Source organism: Lissotriton helveticus, chromosome 2_1, assembly GCF_964261635.1.
Source record: "Lissotriton helveticus chromosome 2_1, aLisHel1.1, whole genome shotgun sequence".
NCBI lineage: Eukaryota > Metazoa > Chordata > Amphibia > Caudata > Salamandridae > Lissotriton > Lissotriton helveticus.
In genome coordinates this window covers 1,971,437,742-1,971,453,740 of record NC_136059.1, presented here as the reverse complement: position 1 = coordinate 1,971,453,740, position 15,999 = coordinate 1,971,437,742, and the positions used below count along the sequence as shown (strand labels likewise).

The 15,999-nt window shown below is 41.6% G+C and overlaps 1 protein-coding gene across 2 annotated transcripts in view; it reads left to right on the top strand.

The window, feature by feature from the left end:
* The window catches only part of LRBA (LPS responsive beige-like anchor protein), a 2,244,423-nt gene that overhangs the window by 2,171,891 nt on the left and 56,533 nt on the right, over window positions 1-15,999 (top strand). For both annotated transcript variants that reach the window (XM_078676915.1, XM_078676916.1), the window contains exon 54: window positions 14,277-14,378. In XM_078676915.1, the coding sequence (XP_078533041.1) occupies window positions 14,277-14,378 (102 nt within the window). The remainder of the gene's footprint in view (window positions 1-14,276; window positions 14,379-15,999) is intronic.

Here is a 15,999-nt window from a genome sequence, read left to right as displayed (position 1 = left end):
TTTTTATCCTTTACTGTGCACCTGCTGTCTGACAGCACCTTGAGGCTTTGACAGTTCAAAAAACGTACCCCAGGATTAAGCAGATGGTTGAGCCGGTCCTTAAAAGAACGGAATACATTCGTTTGCCGTTTGGTAATACGCAAACCAAATGTCTCATACAGTCACTGAACCCCAGCATGTATAGGGGTGGAGAGCACACTTGGATGGCCCAGAACTAATTATTGTTTAGGATTTTGTAACTATTGCTTGTGCCGCCATCCTTTTACAATTGATGTTATAATTACCCTAGGGTTCGCGATGGGTGGGTTTTAGATTTGTTGAATTATCCAGGCTTTTTGAGATCACTCACACATCATGTTGATCGAAAGCCTCATGCGCAGATGTGAACATCTGCTCAACTCTTACTCTTTCAAAAATCTGTACCACTTCCCTTGCCAAGAAGATGCTTGCCATGCCCTCTAGCTAGTCTGCATCCGCCTTTCAGAAGACACTTGTATCAACTCACCAGTGACTACACTAAGAGCTTTTACATCAAGGAGTAATGACCACCTGACTTGTGTAATTGTTACATTTAGATAGATGTCTCTAGAGGAAATTAGCCGGTGGCATCTGCGCCCTTTAAAGTGGCTGCTTCTACTTCTTTGGTGGAAACGGTGCCGCCTTCACGTGGCTTGAGGTCTTCTACCTCACTCGATTCTGATGGGGAGGATTATTTTAAAGGTCGCAATAACAATACTAGTGCTGTGGAACAGAAATGGTGTGACCCCAGAAACGGAATACAGCCTAATGTAAAGCTACGTATGTCTCCCTGCCTTGATTCATTGAAGCACCAATTCAGGAACCGTGATCTAAATGTGGAGCATGGGTTCCATCGCGGTTAGTAGCCATGCCTTGAGGGTGGCATGGCTAATTAATTATTGCTTGATGTTTCATTCCCTGTGATTTTTGAATCCTGTGTGCCAAGTCTGTACTCCCAGCCTTTGCTCCAGTGTCAGGGTACCTCAGAGGCACTTCGGCATGATGGTAAGCAATGTCCTGCACATTCACGTGGGTGTGTGAAAGGGAGGCTTTGTCCAGCCTATCCAGTCCAGTGCACTGCCTCTTCAATATCCTGTTTGTTATTATTATTAATTAGCACTTGTATAGTAAACAGCCTGTAGTTAGTATGGCTCCGCAGTGCCTTTATGTTTGTCCGGGGTATGACGGCCTCCTGTTGTCCAAATGTGGTATCCGCAATGCCATCTTGTCGATGGAAGGCACTTCCAAAATAAAAGGTCTGACCATACTGCTGAAATCAAGGCACGATGGGCTGTGTCTTGCAAATATGACAGGCTGACAGAGGTTCCTTGGATAAGGGGAATGCGTCTGCACCCTTTGAAACCGTTTTCAGTATGAGACCATATTTAAATTTCTGGTACTTTTTTACAGCAGATGACATAAATCATAGAAAAACCCACAAAAGGTATTTCTTTTTCGAAATCAAGTGTCTGGTTTATTGGTTAAGCAAAGCCTGTTCATTAAAGTCTCTGAATGTCAGAATCGATTATCAGTGTTACTGGCTTGCGGCAGCTGTCCTACTTAGTCATACAAGAATCAGAACTGTTTTCTTTGACTCTAAAACTTTAATTCTCCTGGAATACGTCTTACATAAAAAGAACCAAACCACAGATCCCTGAGAAGTAAGTTCTAGCTACATTTAACAGTCACTAGTCAAAAAACACTTTTCCCAGATGCTATGAAACTGAAGCGTTTGATTGGTATATTCCCCAGTGATCTTTTTCGGGAAGTTTCAAAAACATCCAAGAGCTTTTGTTTGTTTTGTTTGTATTAGAAGTTGACCCCAACATAGCATTCTGTCTTTACGTCCCGAAGCTCACAGATTAAATAAAAAATGTAATTCAAGTGCAGTTCTTAATGGACCCATTCCGTTTTAAGTTTGGCAACATTGCAAGCAATATAGTGTCTAGAAATCTGATATTTCGCAGGTTTTACCATATTTTGTTAAACTCGCTTCAAAACATTCGTTTGAGTGGGAAATCAGTTCAGCAATCATATTGCCTATTCAAAGTAATAGTCAAAGCCCTATTTTTTTATGTAAAAATTGCACATCTAGGGTAATTTGCATGACTATATGTAACTTTCTTTGTACTTCTAGTGATAAGAGGGAGCTCATAGCAAAGGAATCTGTGATAAGTTCTCTCAAAAGGTATTAAAATGTCTTCTGTACCATCTGTCCCTTCCATCCAGTCCTGCCAAGTGTCACGCTTCAGGCGTTAGACTAACGCATTTCAGTGTGGTACTCCTCATTACCGTACTGAAATGCGTTGTCACCCATAATGCATGTGTCTCACAGTGGCCACTGAAGTGCTGGCTGGCTGTTAAAAGTGTTTAGTGTGGCAGCGTGCCGTGCCCCCTGCGCGCTGCCACACTAAACAGTTTTGCAGGCAGGCTTGCAGTTGAGCTATTAATTAAGGCTCACAAAACAAGCACAGGGGTCAGAGCTATACTAGACCAGCACCGATTTCCACTATTTGTGACGTTAACTTCCTTGTGCGACAGAGTCAGGGATGTGGCAACAGGCAATTCTGTAATATTTTAATGTAACATTGAATAAAGAATATTTGATACCTTCAATCAAGACTTGAATATTATATATCTGTGGGAAGTTTTCAAATGAATTTCTTGATACTGTGACTTATAGAATTTTGTCAATATAAGATTATTTCATGTACCTTGGTGCGGGTCATTTTGTGTTCAGCTATTAATTAAGGCTGCTCGCAGGGTGACTCATATGTGGATACAATGCATCACCTTGAATCCCCGCGGAGCAGCCGGACAATCATGTTGTGTACTTGAGGCCGGTGCGTGGGGGATGTCACATCCTGCTGCCACATAGCCTGTCCGGGAAGTTTGTAAATAAAAGTGACAGCTGGCTAGTGTTTTGCGCGGCTCTGCAAATTCATTCAAATATGGCGCTTGCAGTGTTGCGCTGCCTGCTGTAAGCAGCTCGCACCTGCGCTGCTGTGTGCTATCAGTTGTTTTTAACTCCCTCAAAACAATAATGCCAGGCCTGAGGGAGCACGAGAGGAGTGAGTGACCCACCTGGGTTGCAGCGGCCGCCAGGACAGAGCCTGCGTGCCACTGGACGGCCCAGCCCCGGGACTCACTGGCCTGCCAGCCTGGAGGGTGACTATTAATTGAGGTGGCCGGCGGCAAGTCCAAATTACCGTGGGGCGCAGTGGCTTGCGGCCTAAGGGAGCCTGCAGCTACTGCCTTACAGAGAGACGACTTGTCAAGCAATTGTTAGAACGCCACCCGCCACACTCCTCTGGATTCTGCGACTACTGCCCAAGTAAGTGCCACCAGCTTGTGTGATTTACACAATGAATGGCAGCGCATGGTCAGGCAGCTGCAGCCTGCAGTCAGTGCCTGCCTGTGTTAGCACTAAGGTCCCAGGTGACACTGCGGGATTTTTTTAATTTCGAATATCCTGCTGGCCTGAGATCCCAGTTGCTAATGATATATTTGTGCTTGATGTCTTGCAGTACACTAGACTAAATGCTTGTGAACATTGCAAAGAGTTTCAGTTTCACCCCACACTGTTGCTTGCTTGCTGGATGAACTACCTATTAAACACTTCAGCTGTTGTCAGGGGAGATGTGCGAAGAATAACATTTGCTAGTCTGGAGTACCCACAAAAGAGTCGTTGTGTTGGTATAATGTGTGTCTGATGTGAACGTGCCCTGACACCCTACATTGGTATGAGCAGAACTATAAAGCAAATGAACTGTCTGTGAGAGAGCACTGAAAGATGTTTAGAGTGCTTTAGGAATTAAATAGATGATATAAGGCATATAAATGATTGATACTACACGATGGTGTTGGGCCATATATGATAAAGAGCATTACAGTACTGAGTAGAAATGACAGCAGTCGCCAATATTGAGTAACAGCAAAGGCATAGGTCAATTGCAGCAGTTTTTAGATCTTCTTAGAGTTTCTCTTTGCTCAAATGTGTGTAATTTCTGATATTTATATATGCTTCCCTCGTCTTCATTGCTTGATTTTGCTTGCGCGAAAGTGTCACTCATAGTCATTGAAATGTCACTCATAATTACACTGAAATATGAAAATATCTCACTTAAGCAATCTGAAACCTTGGCAGCTATGTCCATCTGCTCGCACAATGCTAGTTGACTTGGCTGAAGCATTGTGTTAGAATAGTAAATCTTACGTGACTTTGACCTTCTAGAAGGGCCAGCAATTTGTATTTTTTGTACAGCAAATGTTTTATGGATTATTCATGAATGTCTGAGTCCATTATTACGTTTTCAATATCAGCAAAAGGGCCTTCATTGTTTTAAATGTTTGTGTTTGTGCATTCTGTGGAGAAGACGGTCTTGTGGATTGGGTACCTGTCTCATTATTCCACCTCCGGAATTGGAATGGTATGCTTTTCTAGATTTGCACCACCTCGTTCATAACTGACGATTTGGAGGGATTCTTCTTAAAGTGGTAGTGTAGTGAACGGTGCTACCAGTTACATTATTGCCTAGGCTTTCATTTGACTCCGAAGCCAATTCATTAGTAGATTTGAGAGAAGGGCATGGCATGCATGCTTAATTATGAATTAGCAAGGTGAGCATAACCACGTGGAGCCAAGCATAAGAGGAGCAGTTTATTTTGCAATGTATGAACTAGTTAACACACATTTATAGAATTCATGTTACCCTCTGTAACTTATCCTGGGGCTATTTTTCAGACTCAGCCAGAAAGGAGGGAAAAGGAAATGAAAATTACAGGTTTGACCAGCAGCACACGAATGGTGATGCTATAGTGGATGTTGGGTAATCAACACTTTTGTACAATTCTGCTTCGTTATCAGACTGAAAGCATTTTACAGCATTGCAAGATCGAGAAAGCAGTTCAAAGTTACTTTGTTAATCTTAGGCTTAAATGATAGTTAAAAGTGTTACAGAATGCCTAATTCCTTAAAATTATTTGAGAACATGGGGAGATTCTGTTAACATGGTCCACCAGTGACATGACCAAGGTGAACTTTTTCCCTTTAAGATTGAAACTTCAAATGCTGGATCTTGGCGGAAGCCATAGGGGATCTATACCATATGTTACTTTAGTGCAAAATGTATGTCCTCATTTGTAACAGAAATTCAGTCATATCTTGAGGAAATGCTGCATGTCCAATTAATCAATCAGGAATTGTGAAAGCGCATCTAACCACCCAAGAGGGTATACAGGCCCCGGAGGATTATTCGAACAGCCAGGTCTTGAGGGCCATTCGGAATTCTGGACGGGAGGTGATGGTCCATAGGTGCGTGGAGAGGCTGTTCCAGGTCTTTGCTGCGATTTGGGAGAAAGTGCATCCTCTACTTCTGTTTTGGTAGATTCAGGGAATATGCGCAAGTGAAAGGTAGGTGGAGCATAGTCTTCTTGATAGTTGGTGGAAGTTCAGGCGGTGGGTAATGTAGGTGGGTCCTTGGTTGTGTAGAGCATTGTGTGCGTGGATCAGCAGCTTGAACTGGCAACTCTTCTGTACAGGGAACCAGTGCAGTTTCCTGAGGAGGGATGTGATGTGAGTTAGTCAGGGAAAGCTGAGGATGAGTCTGGCAGCGACGTTCTGTACGGTCTGAAGTCTCTGTAGAAGGTGTGCAGCGACTCCTTATGTAGAGGGCATTGCCGTTTGTCCAGTCGGCTGGTGATGAGGGCTTGGGTCACAGCGCGTCTCGTGTGTAGGAGTAGCCATTAAAAGATCTTACGTAGCATGTGCAGAGTGAGGAAGCAGACGGAGGAGACGGTGTTGATCTGTGATTTCTGAACAGTCTGTTGTTTGCCCCGTGTAACTATTTTGGAGGCCTTGTTTATGTTGTTTCAATTTAAAAAATACCTTAAAGACAGCGGCGGCTTCTCTTCTATGACGAAGGAGTGTCGCCTCACCTGCCAGCAGCCTAAAAAATGAAAAAGAAAACGATAATAAACAAGTGTTTATTATCATTTTATTTTTTTCTCTTGGAGCCGAGGCATGGGGGCGGGGCCAGGGTGATGACAGACTGGTGGAGGAGGGTTCCACTGCTATTCAGTGCGCATGATGTTCTGGCCGGCCGCCTCTTGCCAACCAAACCGCCATACCCACTAAAGCTCTCTCTAGTTCGAGCTGTGTTGGAGAGAGCAGGCAAAGGTTCCCAGGCTACCTGGGAGTGTAAATCATCGGCGCTCAGGCCAATCCGATGCTGCTTTCAGCAGCATGAAAGCAGTGTCCGGATTGGCCGCAGTGCACCCCCCAACCCTGCCACTCTATCAACACACCAGACACTGCTGATTAAAGATATTTGAATGACAAGAACTTCAGTTAAATCACAATGAAGTTTTAGATCATTCAACCACTCTAACATAACTTCCAGGCAATTTAGAAAAGTAGGCTTGCCTGGCAAGCTATCCAGCTTAACTAGCAGCTAAATATCAGTGTGTAACTGTAAAATGTTAGTCCAAATGAATATAATAATTTAGCCAACAGTTTGTCATCGAAAATAAAATGAATTTAGGGCTAAAAGCCGAACCCTCAGGTACTCCACGCCTCCATTTTGAAAGTAGTTCACAGGGTAATGGAAACTACTCGAGATCACCCTGGCTGGAATGAATTCCAGTATTCCAGAATATTGCCTCCAACACATACTCTCTGATGATATTGAACACAATGGATTTGGGAGGACGTGTCAAGGGCTACATATGGGACTAAGAGGTTGAAGGCAAATTTACACCCTCATCCAAATTGCAACGGTGGTCACATAGTGCTACTGTTAACACTGATTCTGCACTGTGCTTGAGTTAGTCACATTCGTGAGCTGGGCAAAGTAACTTCTGATGCAGACTATAAGTTCTTATTTACTAATCCTTTGATAACCTTAGCTGCTTCTGGACGCAACTACATTGGATGATAGTTTGCCATTCTACTAGGATCTGCATTTGACTTACTTTTTTTCTTTAATATGCTGAACAATTGCCTACTGATAGGGTTCAGGACCTTGGCCAATTTCAGTAATCGATTACTTAAAGTTATTAAAGGTGGAGTGATAGGTGTTACTGCCAATTTAAGCAGTTTGACAGAGAAAGGACCCAATGGGTATCCTGATGTGATGGTAATCAGTCTTATTCTCAATGAAGCTGTCAGTGAGTTAAGTAAATGTCTCTAAACTCACCAATCGGAAGTCTTTTGAGGATTCAAGAGTTTGGATAGGTAGGTCTATTGTTATGCCAAAGCTCAATTTAATGACTTCAGTTGTGGTTTACAGAATAGTTGCTTGGGAGTCCTCAAGCAGGATATAATCGGCTTCTGGCATGATCCACTTTTAACAATTTATAAAAATTCTACTAAAGAATCCCTACCATTTGATAGAGGAGTGTAAAGATGGTCTTATCTTGTTTTCTGAATTACAATTTTATAGGCTTTCATCTCTTGCCAATAAGTCAGAGAAGAAAAGTGAGCGTAATATATTCTCCATCGTTTCTCCACTAGCTTAATAGTTTTTAGGGATTACACCAAGCTGCATTTGCACATGTACATTTGCTTTTAAGAAGTTTACATTAAGTCTAAGGACTGCATTATCCGAAGACTGAAATAATTTGCGATCTCTATGTCCGTAAAATTTAAAGAGAATAGCGTTCAAAACGTTACTAACGTTTCAGCTGTTTACGTTCATTTCCTAGCCAAAGAAACTTTATTATGTGGGTGAGTGGGAAAGAGACATTCGCGTTCCACAAACGAGTGATCAGCCAGTAGAGTGACATAGTAGCTAGTACCCTGGTTTTATCAGAAGAACCAAATGTTTGATCCAAGAAATGCCCTGCTTTATGAGTAGCACTCACTAAATCGAATCATTCACAATCAAAAACTGAGACTAGAATTCAAGCTAAGGGTGAGTGGCTAACTACAGAGCCATTTAAGGTTGATCCGCTACAACCAGGCCTTGCCTCTGTTTATGGTGCTCATTCAGGACCCATGTTATTAAAGAATAACTAGTTTTCTGAAAGTATTAAGGGATCATCAATTGTGTTCCCTTCAAATAAACCTGTTGGATGTTTACTTTTAATTGGGGGCATCTCAAGTTACCAATGCCTTACACTAAAACCCAGCTATTTGTTTCTGGGTGAGAGTTGTTGCATGAATGAGGAGATACTATTATCTGAAGAGAGTACACAATATTTATTGCTAGTTATTCCATTATGGTCTGCTCATTTGTACATTGACCCTCAGAGCACACCTCACACACACACACAAGTATGCTGCGCAATTGAGGATTAGCGTACAACTTCCAAGTCACTAGGAAAGACCCCATTGCATGTTCCTAGTATTGTGTCACACTCACTTTTACATAGTCCATTATAATGAGTAACTGCCCTCACTTTGCCCCGAGGCCATCTGTGTAAGTTGGGGGCTGCACCCACTGTGACTCTCAGGGTATGCGAAGTATACAGGTTTAGGGCCCTAAAATAACCTCCTAGGTTCTGCCACAGAGTCTGCACCTCAGGGTGATTGCTTTGCATTAGTCTAGCTCACAGAGGGGAAAGTTCGGCAACTTCCTGAGCTCCGTGGTCTTAAACATTTCTTCACACCGCCTATCTCATAAATCATTGCGCCCACATTTTCATTCTGCCATGAACCGAGCACCCCATTCAGACACACATCTGTAGGAACCGGGAGGCATGTTTCTGTCAAGGCCATTAAATACTAGACATGGCTCCTATGGCCTTTTAGAATCTTAACAAACATGTACTGCCCTGTAGCTTTGGTGCCCACTGGTGCGGAACTAACTTTCTGCTCAGTGTAACTTGGAGCATCAGGTGAATCCTCAAACAGATAAGTGGTTAAAGAAAAAGTCAGTACTCTGCATCTGATCTTAAGCCTCTTGACGTGTTCAGGATGTTCAAATATGACAAGCTTCGCATTGTTACAGTGATGAAGAATTTCCAGCCAGTGCCTGCTCGGAGGGGATTTTATCTAGTTTCCCTGACTTACCAGAGGTGCATTTTTATAATTTCATTCTGCCATCTTGCTGTTCGAATCTTTACTTTGTAATGGCTCTGAGGATGCAGTGTTGTGCAAATTCAGAGACTTTAAATCACGATCAGAGTTTTTATATTGTTAGTTCGATTTAGTGGTTTACAGGTCCATTGTGGGTTGTTTATCTCTGTTGGATATAGTAAGACTAGTTTCCATATCTTGTTCTTCCATTGTTTCCAGGAATCATTCAAGGTCAGACAGATCATAGTATTCTTTTGTCTTAACATTGATAGTAAAGCTGGCCGGATCTAGGGGGCCATATCTAATAACATGATGGTTCGGAGATAGATGGCGAGGTTAGAATTTCTTTCTCCTAACATTTGTTTCATAATAGAAATTCGCTGCTGTTGAAACGTTATATCCTTTGTATTAGTAAGAGCTATGTTTTTTGACTTTTTATGGAATCAGTTGTTTGTGACTTTGTCTGAGGCAGTGGGGCTCCTCCGCTAAGGTGGAGGTGCGTCACCCCACAGCTGCAAAGCAGTGAAAGAAAGATCAAATACAATGATAACTCGAGGTTATCATCATTGTTTTTATTCTTGCTGCCAGCTTTGCAGGGCGGGTGGGGCTGCTCTGCTCTCAAAGCTGGAGATGAGTGGTTTTCTCAGTCCAAGTGCACAATGACTGTTTGGCTGGCCCTCTGGGGCCGTCCAAAACAGTCATGCGCACTTTGCATGTTTTCCATGCAGGCTGCATTACAGCCTGTGTGGAGAACATGCCCAGGCCCCCGTTCTCTGGTTGAGCTCAGATCCACGGTGCTCAGACCAATCACAACACCGCATTGCAGGTTTGTGATCGACATAGGGGAGGAAGCCTGGCTGTTTCCTGTTCCAGCTCTGGAAAGGAGAGACCGATGCGGGAGAGCGGCTATCAGGTAAGTTTTTTCATGTTTTAATGAATTTTATTTTTTGACATCCCCGATCCTCCCTCTACCCCCTCAGACCCTCCGCCACTCCCGATCCGTGCCAGACACTACTGATCTGAGCGTATGTGTAATTATTGGTCTTGGCAAGTCCTGTTGTTTTGTTCTAATAGAGCAAATCCTATGAGTGCTTCGAAGGTCAAGCGGCAACTCAAATTTTACTTCTGGTAGGGTTTGTAAGAATGGCTTCAGAAAGTCTATATTGATGCGTCCCACTTTGTTCTGAGGAACTCCAAAGAGATGATTGCAGACTATCCCCAGGTCTCGGCCTCTTCAGGGAGCGATAGCATTTCTTAGCGCGGGGACACACTGTTTTTAGTGTAACCATGCGCTCTATAAGTGGTTTTATTATTATTATTATTATTCCTTCTGCTGTGATACTCTAAGTGAGTCACCTTTCACTGAAGGTTCCAGAGCTCTTTTTCCAAGTCCAGTGCCTCCCACTCTTTTCTCTCCAAGGCTTAAGGCTTCAGCCGTCAGCCTTGACTTGAACATTACTAGATCATTGTGGTGAGATTTAACTTCTTTGTTGGAGTCAGTGGTGGCTTGTTTTTCTACTGGGATAAAGATCTTTATGGCTTTTATCTCAGCCAAGATGTTTTTAAGAGTAGAGGAAGAAAATGTTCTTTCTAGCAGTGCGGCATGTTTTCAAGCTAATGCTGCCTGTGTGTTTTCCCATACCATTTTAGTGTCGTTGCTCATAAGGTCCGCACTGTAACCTACATAATCACCACTGAATTCAGTCCGTTCTGAAACATTTAAGTGGGTTTCTCAGAGATTTAGTGACTGCTAGCAGTTTTGAAGGAGGATATTTTTCGTGATAATAATTGGTTCTTTTTAGTTTTTGCAAAATTTGAAGCTTTTATCTTTTGATGTATCTTTCACAGGCAATGATGCCAACTTCAGGGGTGCTCGTTGGAGTTTTTCATTCTTCTTTGCCTTAGCCTGAGATGATACATGTTGGAGAGAGGCCTCCTTCCTGTGGGGCTCTTTCCTGTCACACCAAACTGCTCTACTTATGGATACTGCTTTAATGCACTCTGGAGTTCACCTGGAGATGTTTCCACTGAATGAGTGTCCTGTGATTACACTTTTGCTTGGACAATTGGTGGAAACCGCAGGCAGTCAACTAAATTACTAAGCGCTGTTTTTTGCAGTAATTCTGACAAACAACATGGTAGAGGTGCACTACTTGAAGAGTGGTAGAGTTTGAGAGAAAGTGAAATTACCATTTGCTTTGGAACCGTGTTGGGCGTATATGTACATATCTTTATCTTGAGTTATTATGGCAGGCCCAACCTAGAACTTGCTGCTCAAAGATAAAGCACCAGCAGCTAAGAAGTTTTGCTTTCGGTGTTTTCGGATTTAGCTTAGGACATTTCAATACAGAGGAAATGGAATACATTCTTATTATGTTGGACCTTTTGAGCCAAAAGTATTATCATTGATTCTAGGGAGCAATGTACTACTGAATGTGATTGATTTTTGGAAAGTGCATGGAGATCTTGTTTCACAAATAAATGTACATATAGTTTGCATTGGTTTCGTAAAATGTTTAATGGGTGACCAGTGGTGAAAGTTGAAGGGTAATGGGAGAGGGCACAGGTGCCAGGAGTACACAACGAAGAATTGATCCATGGAGAGAATGAAAAGGACCATCACTCTTTACATGTTTCCACTCTAACTGCTTATGCAACGTATGCCTGCTGCTCTGTACATCATCTCTTATTAAAATGTTCCTGTTATTGCCTAAATAATAAAATCAGGGTGGTTTATGATCGTATACTGGCGAGACGTATCCGTTTTTTATTTTGAGGTAGATGTCAGGCAGGCAACTATAGAGCTTTTTTCTGGAAAGCGGTTTGAACTATTTATATACGTTTCTGAAGGGTTTCTGACGAGAAGGGGAAAGCTAATTGTCTTGAAATTGATTGTTTCCTGTGGGTCCAGGGAAAGTTGATTAGGGCCAGCGGGGAACGGAGTGTGTGAGTTAGGGGAGCACAGGATATCAGGAGCAGACGTATGAAGAAGCACTATAAAGTTTACCTATAGAAAAAAATACTATTTCCAAAACTTAAAAGTGTTTGTTTATGTTTTAGCAATTTGAAGGCTGGACTAAAAACTGAAATTATCCATTACTGTTTAGGGGAGCTTAGACTGCACGAGATCCGTTCCAATTAGGGCTGGTGATGAAAATCGTAACTCTGTCTTGCTTTGCTTACGTGACATGTTTAGTGTTCTGGTGGTTGCTGATCATGTTGCGATGAAGGCTGACATTGTATGTATTTGCGTCACCTTTGACTGTTTTAAATTGCACATACTACGTTTTCTGGTTTTCCTTACAGCTACACAAAGAGCAACTCTTTCAAAGTTGATATGCTCCCACTTACATGTCTGGCTCATTTTAAAGATTGTGTAAGACGCTGAATGTTTAGTTCACATCTGGCTGCTCTCATTCATTTCAGCAGCCACTGCCCACAACTTGTATTTCGTGAAATGTTAGCATTTGAAATCAAATATTAAAGTGACCATTTAAGTGTTTCTTCCTTTCCTAAACTGGTGCTTTTCTAGGGATGTTGCTGTCCTAGTGTTGTTGCTTTTCATTGTGCCCTATTGTTCTAGCAGTATCATGAACAGCGTTAACAGATAGTGCTTTCGAGAATAATGCCACCCTAGTTCAAGGTCATGGAAAATGTATGCATGTGGGCCCTGAGTACAAATATATTGCGATTGATGTTTAATTCCATGAACTGTAGGTTGGTCTTAGGCTATGCCCCGTGCCCATGTTACTGGGCTATTAAGGACCAGAAACTGACCATGGCCTTGACCCTTTAACAGTGCTCATACTTACGGCAGGCCAGCAGCTGTTGGGGACAAGGCATGCATGGCCTGTACCTAGAACTAATATGACCATTTCCAGGCTACAGCGCATTTTCTGGGACCACTGGAGTCAAAACATGGCTAACATGTTAAAATCCTATCTCCGAATCATTCACTCTGGAAAGTCATAATCTAGTGTTTGAGACATTGCTTCAAATCATGTTGTGTTATAAAGAAAATACATGTTTATACTATTATACTTTATTTACTTCAAATATTCCAAAAATTTGCTTTTAGGCAAGCGATTGTTGTATACTTAGCAGGTATTGTAGCATACACAAAATGCATTGTGGTCATACTTCAGCCCCCCTCATTCACATGCCTTTTTTTATGACACCATGCTCTGTTGTGCAAATTTCAAATAACTTGGGATCTGGTGTAGTGCGTGTTTTCCATTATTATGTAGTACTGAGCCACTGTATCAGTTAAATATTAGTCATTTAAGGAACCCGTTCTCATGAAGGGTGTATTAGGCGACACAGTTGTCCAGTTGACCTTTTGACAATTCTTTTCGGGTTTAGTAATTATCTAAATTATGATTTGCCACTCATAATATTATAAACAATATGTAAATGTATTTTAATCTTTTTAGCTAAAAACAAACCTCTAAGAAGAACCTCGGAGGTAATACTAGATTCATTTAATTTAAATATTGAATCCTTTATTTTTTCACATCCCTAGACAGTCACCCAAATAGTGCCCTACCAATCCCAGTCCTAAAAGGTTATGCATGACTCTTGCACTGTAACCTTTCTTATTCGTACTGTCACCCTTTTCTCAGAGCCTTTGTCTGTCTTGCTCTCTTAGTGATTACTAAATAGCTAAGATTCTGTCTAAAGACATCATGGTCGTTGTGGTAAGAACTCAGTCTAGAGCTATCAGTAACCCAGATGATGAGTATTTCAGCTTTAGGACTCGCACTTTGGACTTTAGTATGCAGAAAAAAATCTTAGAAATTGCATACGATTATTCCACTGCACATATTGGCATAGACTATTTTCTGATACAATAAGTTGAACATTGCTAAACGAACAGGTAAAGTTCTGAAATGGACTTGTACTTTATCAATGAGCCATAAAATGGCATCTTTAAAATGTTCTGCATTATGAGCCCTCCTTGCTTGAAGTAGCTACTTAAGTTTTAAAGTAAATTCCCCAGGGCATCGTCAACTTTTACATCAAATGTAAAATGCGGTTGTTCGCTAGCAGTTTGCTTTGCAGGACATTTAAATATCAACTGATTTTTGCTTGTGGATAAAGGCTTGCCGTAAAGCTGATCATTTTGGCTCATATTTCTAATACCAGATTAAAAATCTCTGTTTTTATTATCATCAATAAACTAGTTAATATACAAAGAGCCAATTGCTCCATGTTTGAATGCCATCTTTTGTCCTTTCAGATGAATCTGCCACACCCCGAGCTATACTGACGGGTCATGACTGTGAGATAACCTGCGCCACAGTGTGTGCTGAGCTAGGACTGGTGATCAGTGGTTCCAAAGGTAATGGTTTTCAATATTCAGAGCAACTGACTACTTGTGCAATTTGTATTTGCTTGTATGCGGTTTTGCATATTATGTCTCCAGATGACACATGGGAACCTGCATGAGCAAAATAAGAGTCAATCCTACCCCAGCCTGGTTAGTTGGTACTACTAGCTCTTTGAGGGCCGCAGGGCAGCCCTACTGCAGGCCCTGATGGGTGTAGTCTTCAAGAGGTGTTGAGGGTGAAAATTCAGACGATGTACAGAGAGATCACTATCGGAATGACTCTCGGCGTTGGAAACACAGTTTATTTTTGTAATTAAAATTAGGTAACAATGAATTTTAGGCAGCTCAACCTATTTAATTTCTTTCATCCTCTTTACAGAATGTATTACTTTACCGATGCCAAGCCGATACAGGATCTTAGTGTTGTTGAAAAAAAGCACCTACCCTACGAAAATTCCAACCGCACAAAATTAAATGCATTTGAAAGGGGGTCCATTCGAGTTAGCTGGACTGATGTTAGGTCATTTATTTCTCAGAGGTAAACATCATTTATGCCCTGTAGGGATGGCATTTACCTCATATTTAATGAAGCCCGGTTAAATGTGTTATTTTACTTGTAGCACTCAATATAATACCTAGTTGTAGTTCAATAGGAGAATATTATCCTTTATTAGTGCACAGAAGAGGTCATTGTTCTGAGCTACATAAAGATCGTCTAATTACATAATTTTCAGTTTCAGCCCTTACACTTTGGACAGCACACTAATAGAGAACACAGAGAGATTTGAAGGTCTGATAATATTGTGTCCTGAAGAATTGTTTAATTGCTCCGACTTAGTTCTCATCTCCTGCTGTGATCGTTCTGGGGCAGTGTCTCCCCCTTCTGTATGTGGGCTTATAAAGGCATATAAAGCAGCAAACATGATCCATACTACACTCATATTTGTATTTTCCTGTCTGTGGCTTATACTTATGCACTAGATGAGATTAAGCAAAGCTGTGGTAAATATTGACTACAATCTAAAACCAGCTGTGTAAAGCGGAATACTTTCACCCAATTACAAAATGGGGTTTCATTTTAATGTATATTGTTGCAGCTGTCTTCAATGAACGTTTCTAAATAAACAAAACGTATCCTTTGACCAGTTTTAGCTTAGAGTCTCATTCAAGTTGTGTGCTGTTATATGCGCCTGTAAAAAAAACGCTGAAAGTCTCATTGGGCTCACAATCTTGTTCTCTTGGTAATGATTGGAGTATCAGTAGTCCATTCAATTAAATGATACGTTTAACATTATTCTAAGATCTCATGATTGTAAAAACTACAGAATTACAGTTATTATAATGGAAAGACTGTGTTTAGTGTATGTATTCCAGACCTAGCATATGCAAGTCTAAACAGATAATAAAATAGCAGGTAGCTCTTGTGTTAGGTGTTATATGCTATCATTTCGGATGGATATTTCTAACCAGTGTCCTCACCTTGTGCCAGACTGGATACAGAGGCTGAAAAAGCAGAGCTGCACGCCGGTAGTTGGGGCCCTGCAGCACTACACCAAAGTAGTCCTCCTCCTAAAAGTGCCACCCAAGCATGCTGACATCAGTTCCTTTCTTTTTGTGCCCTCCGGTATAGACC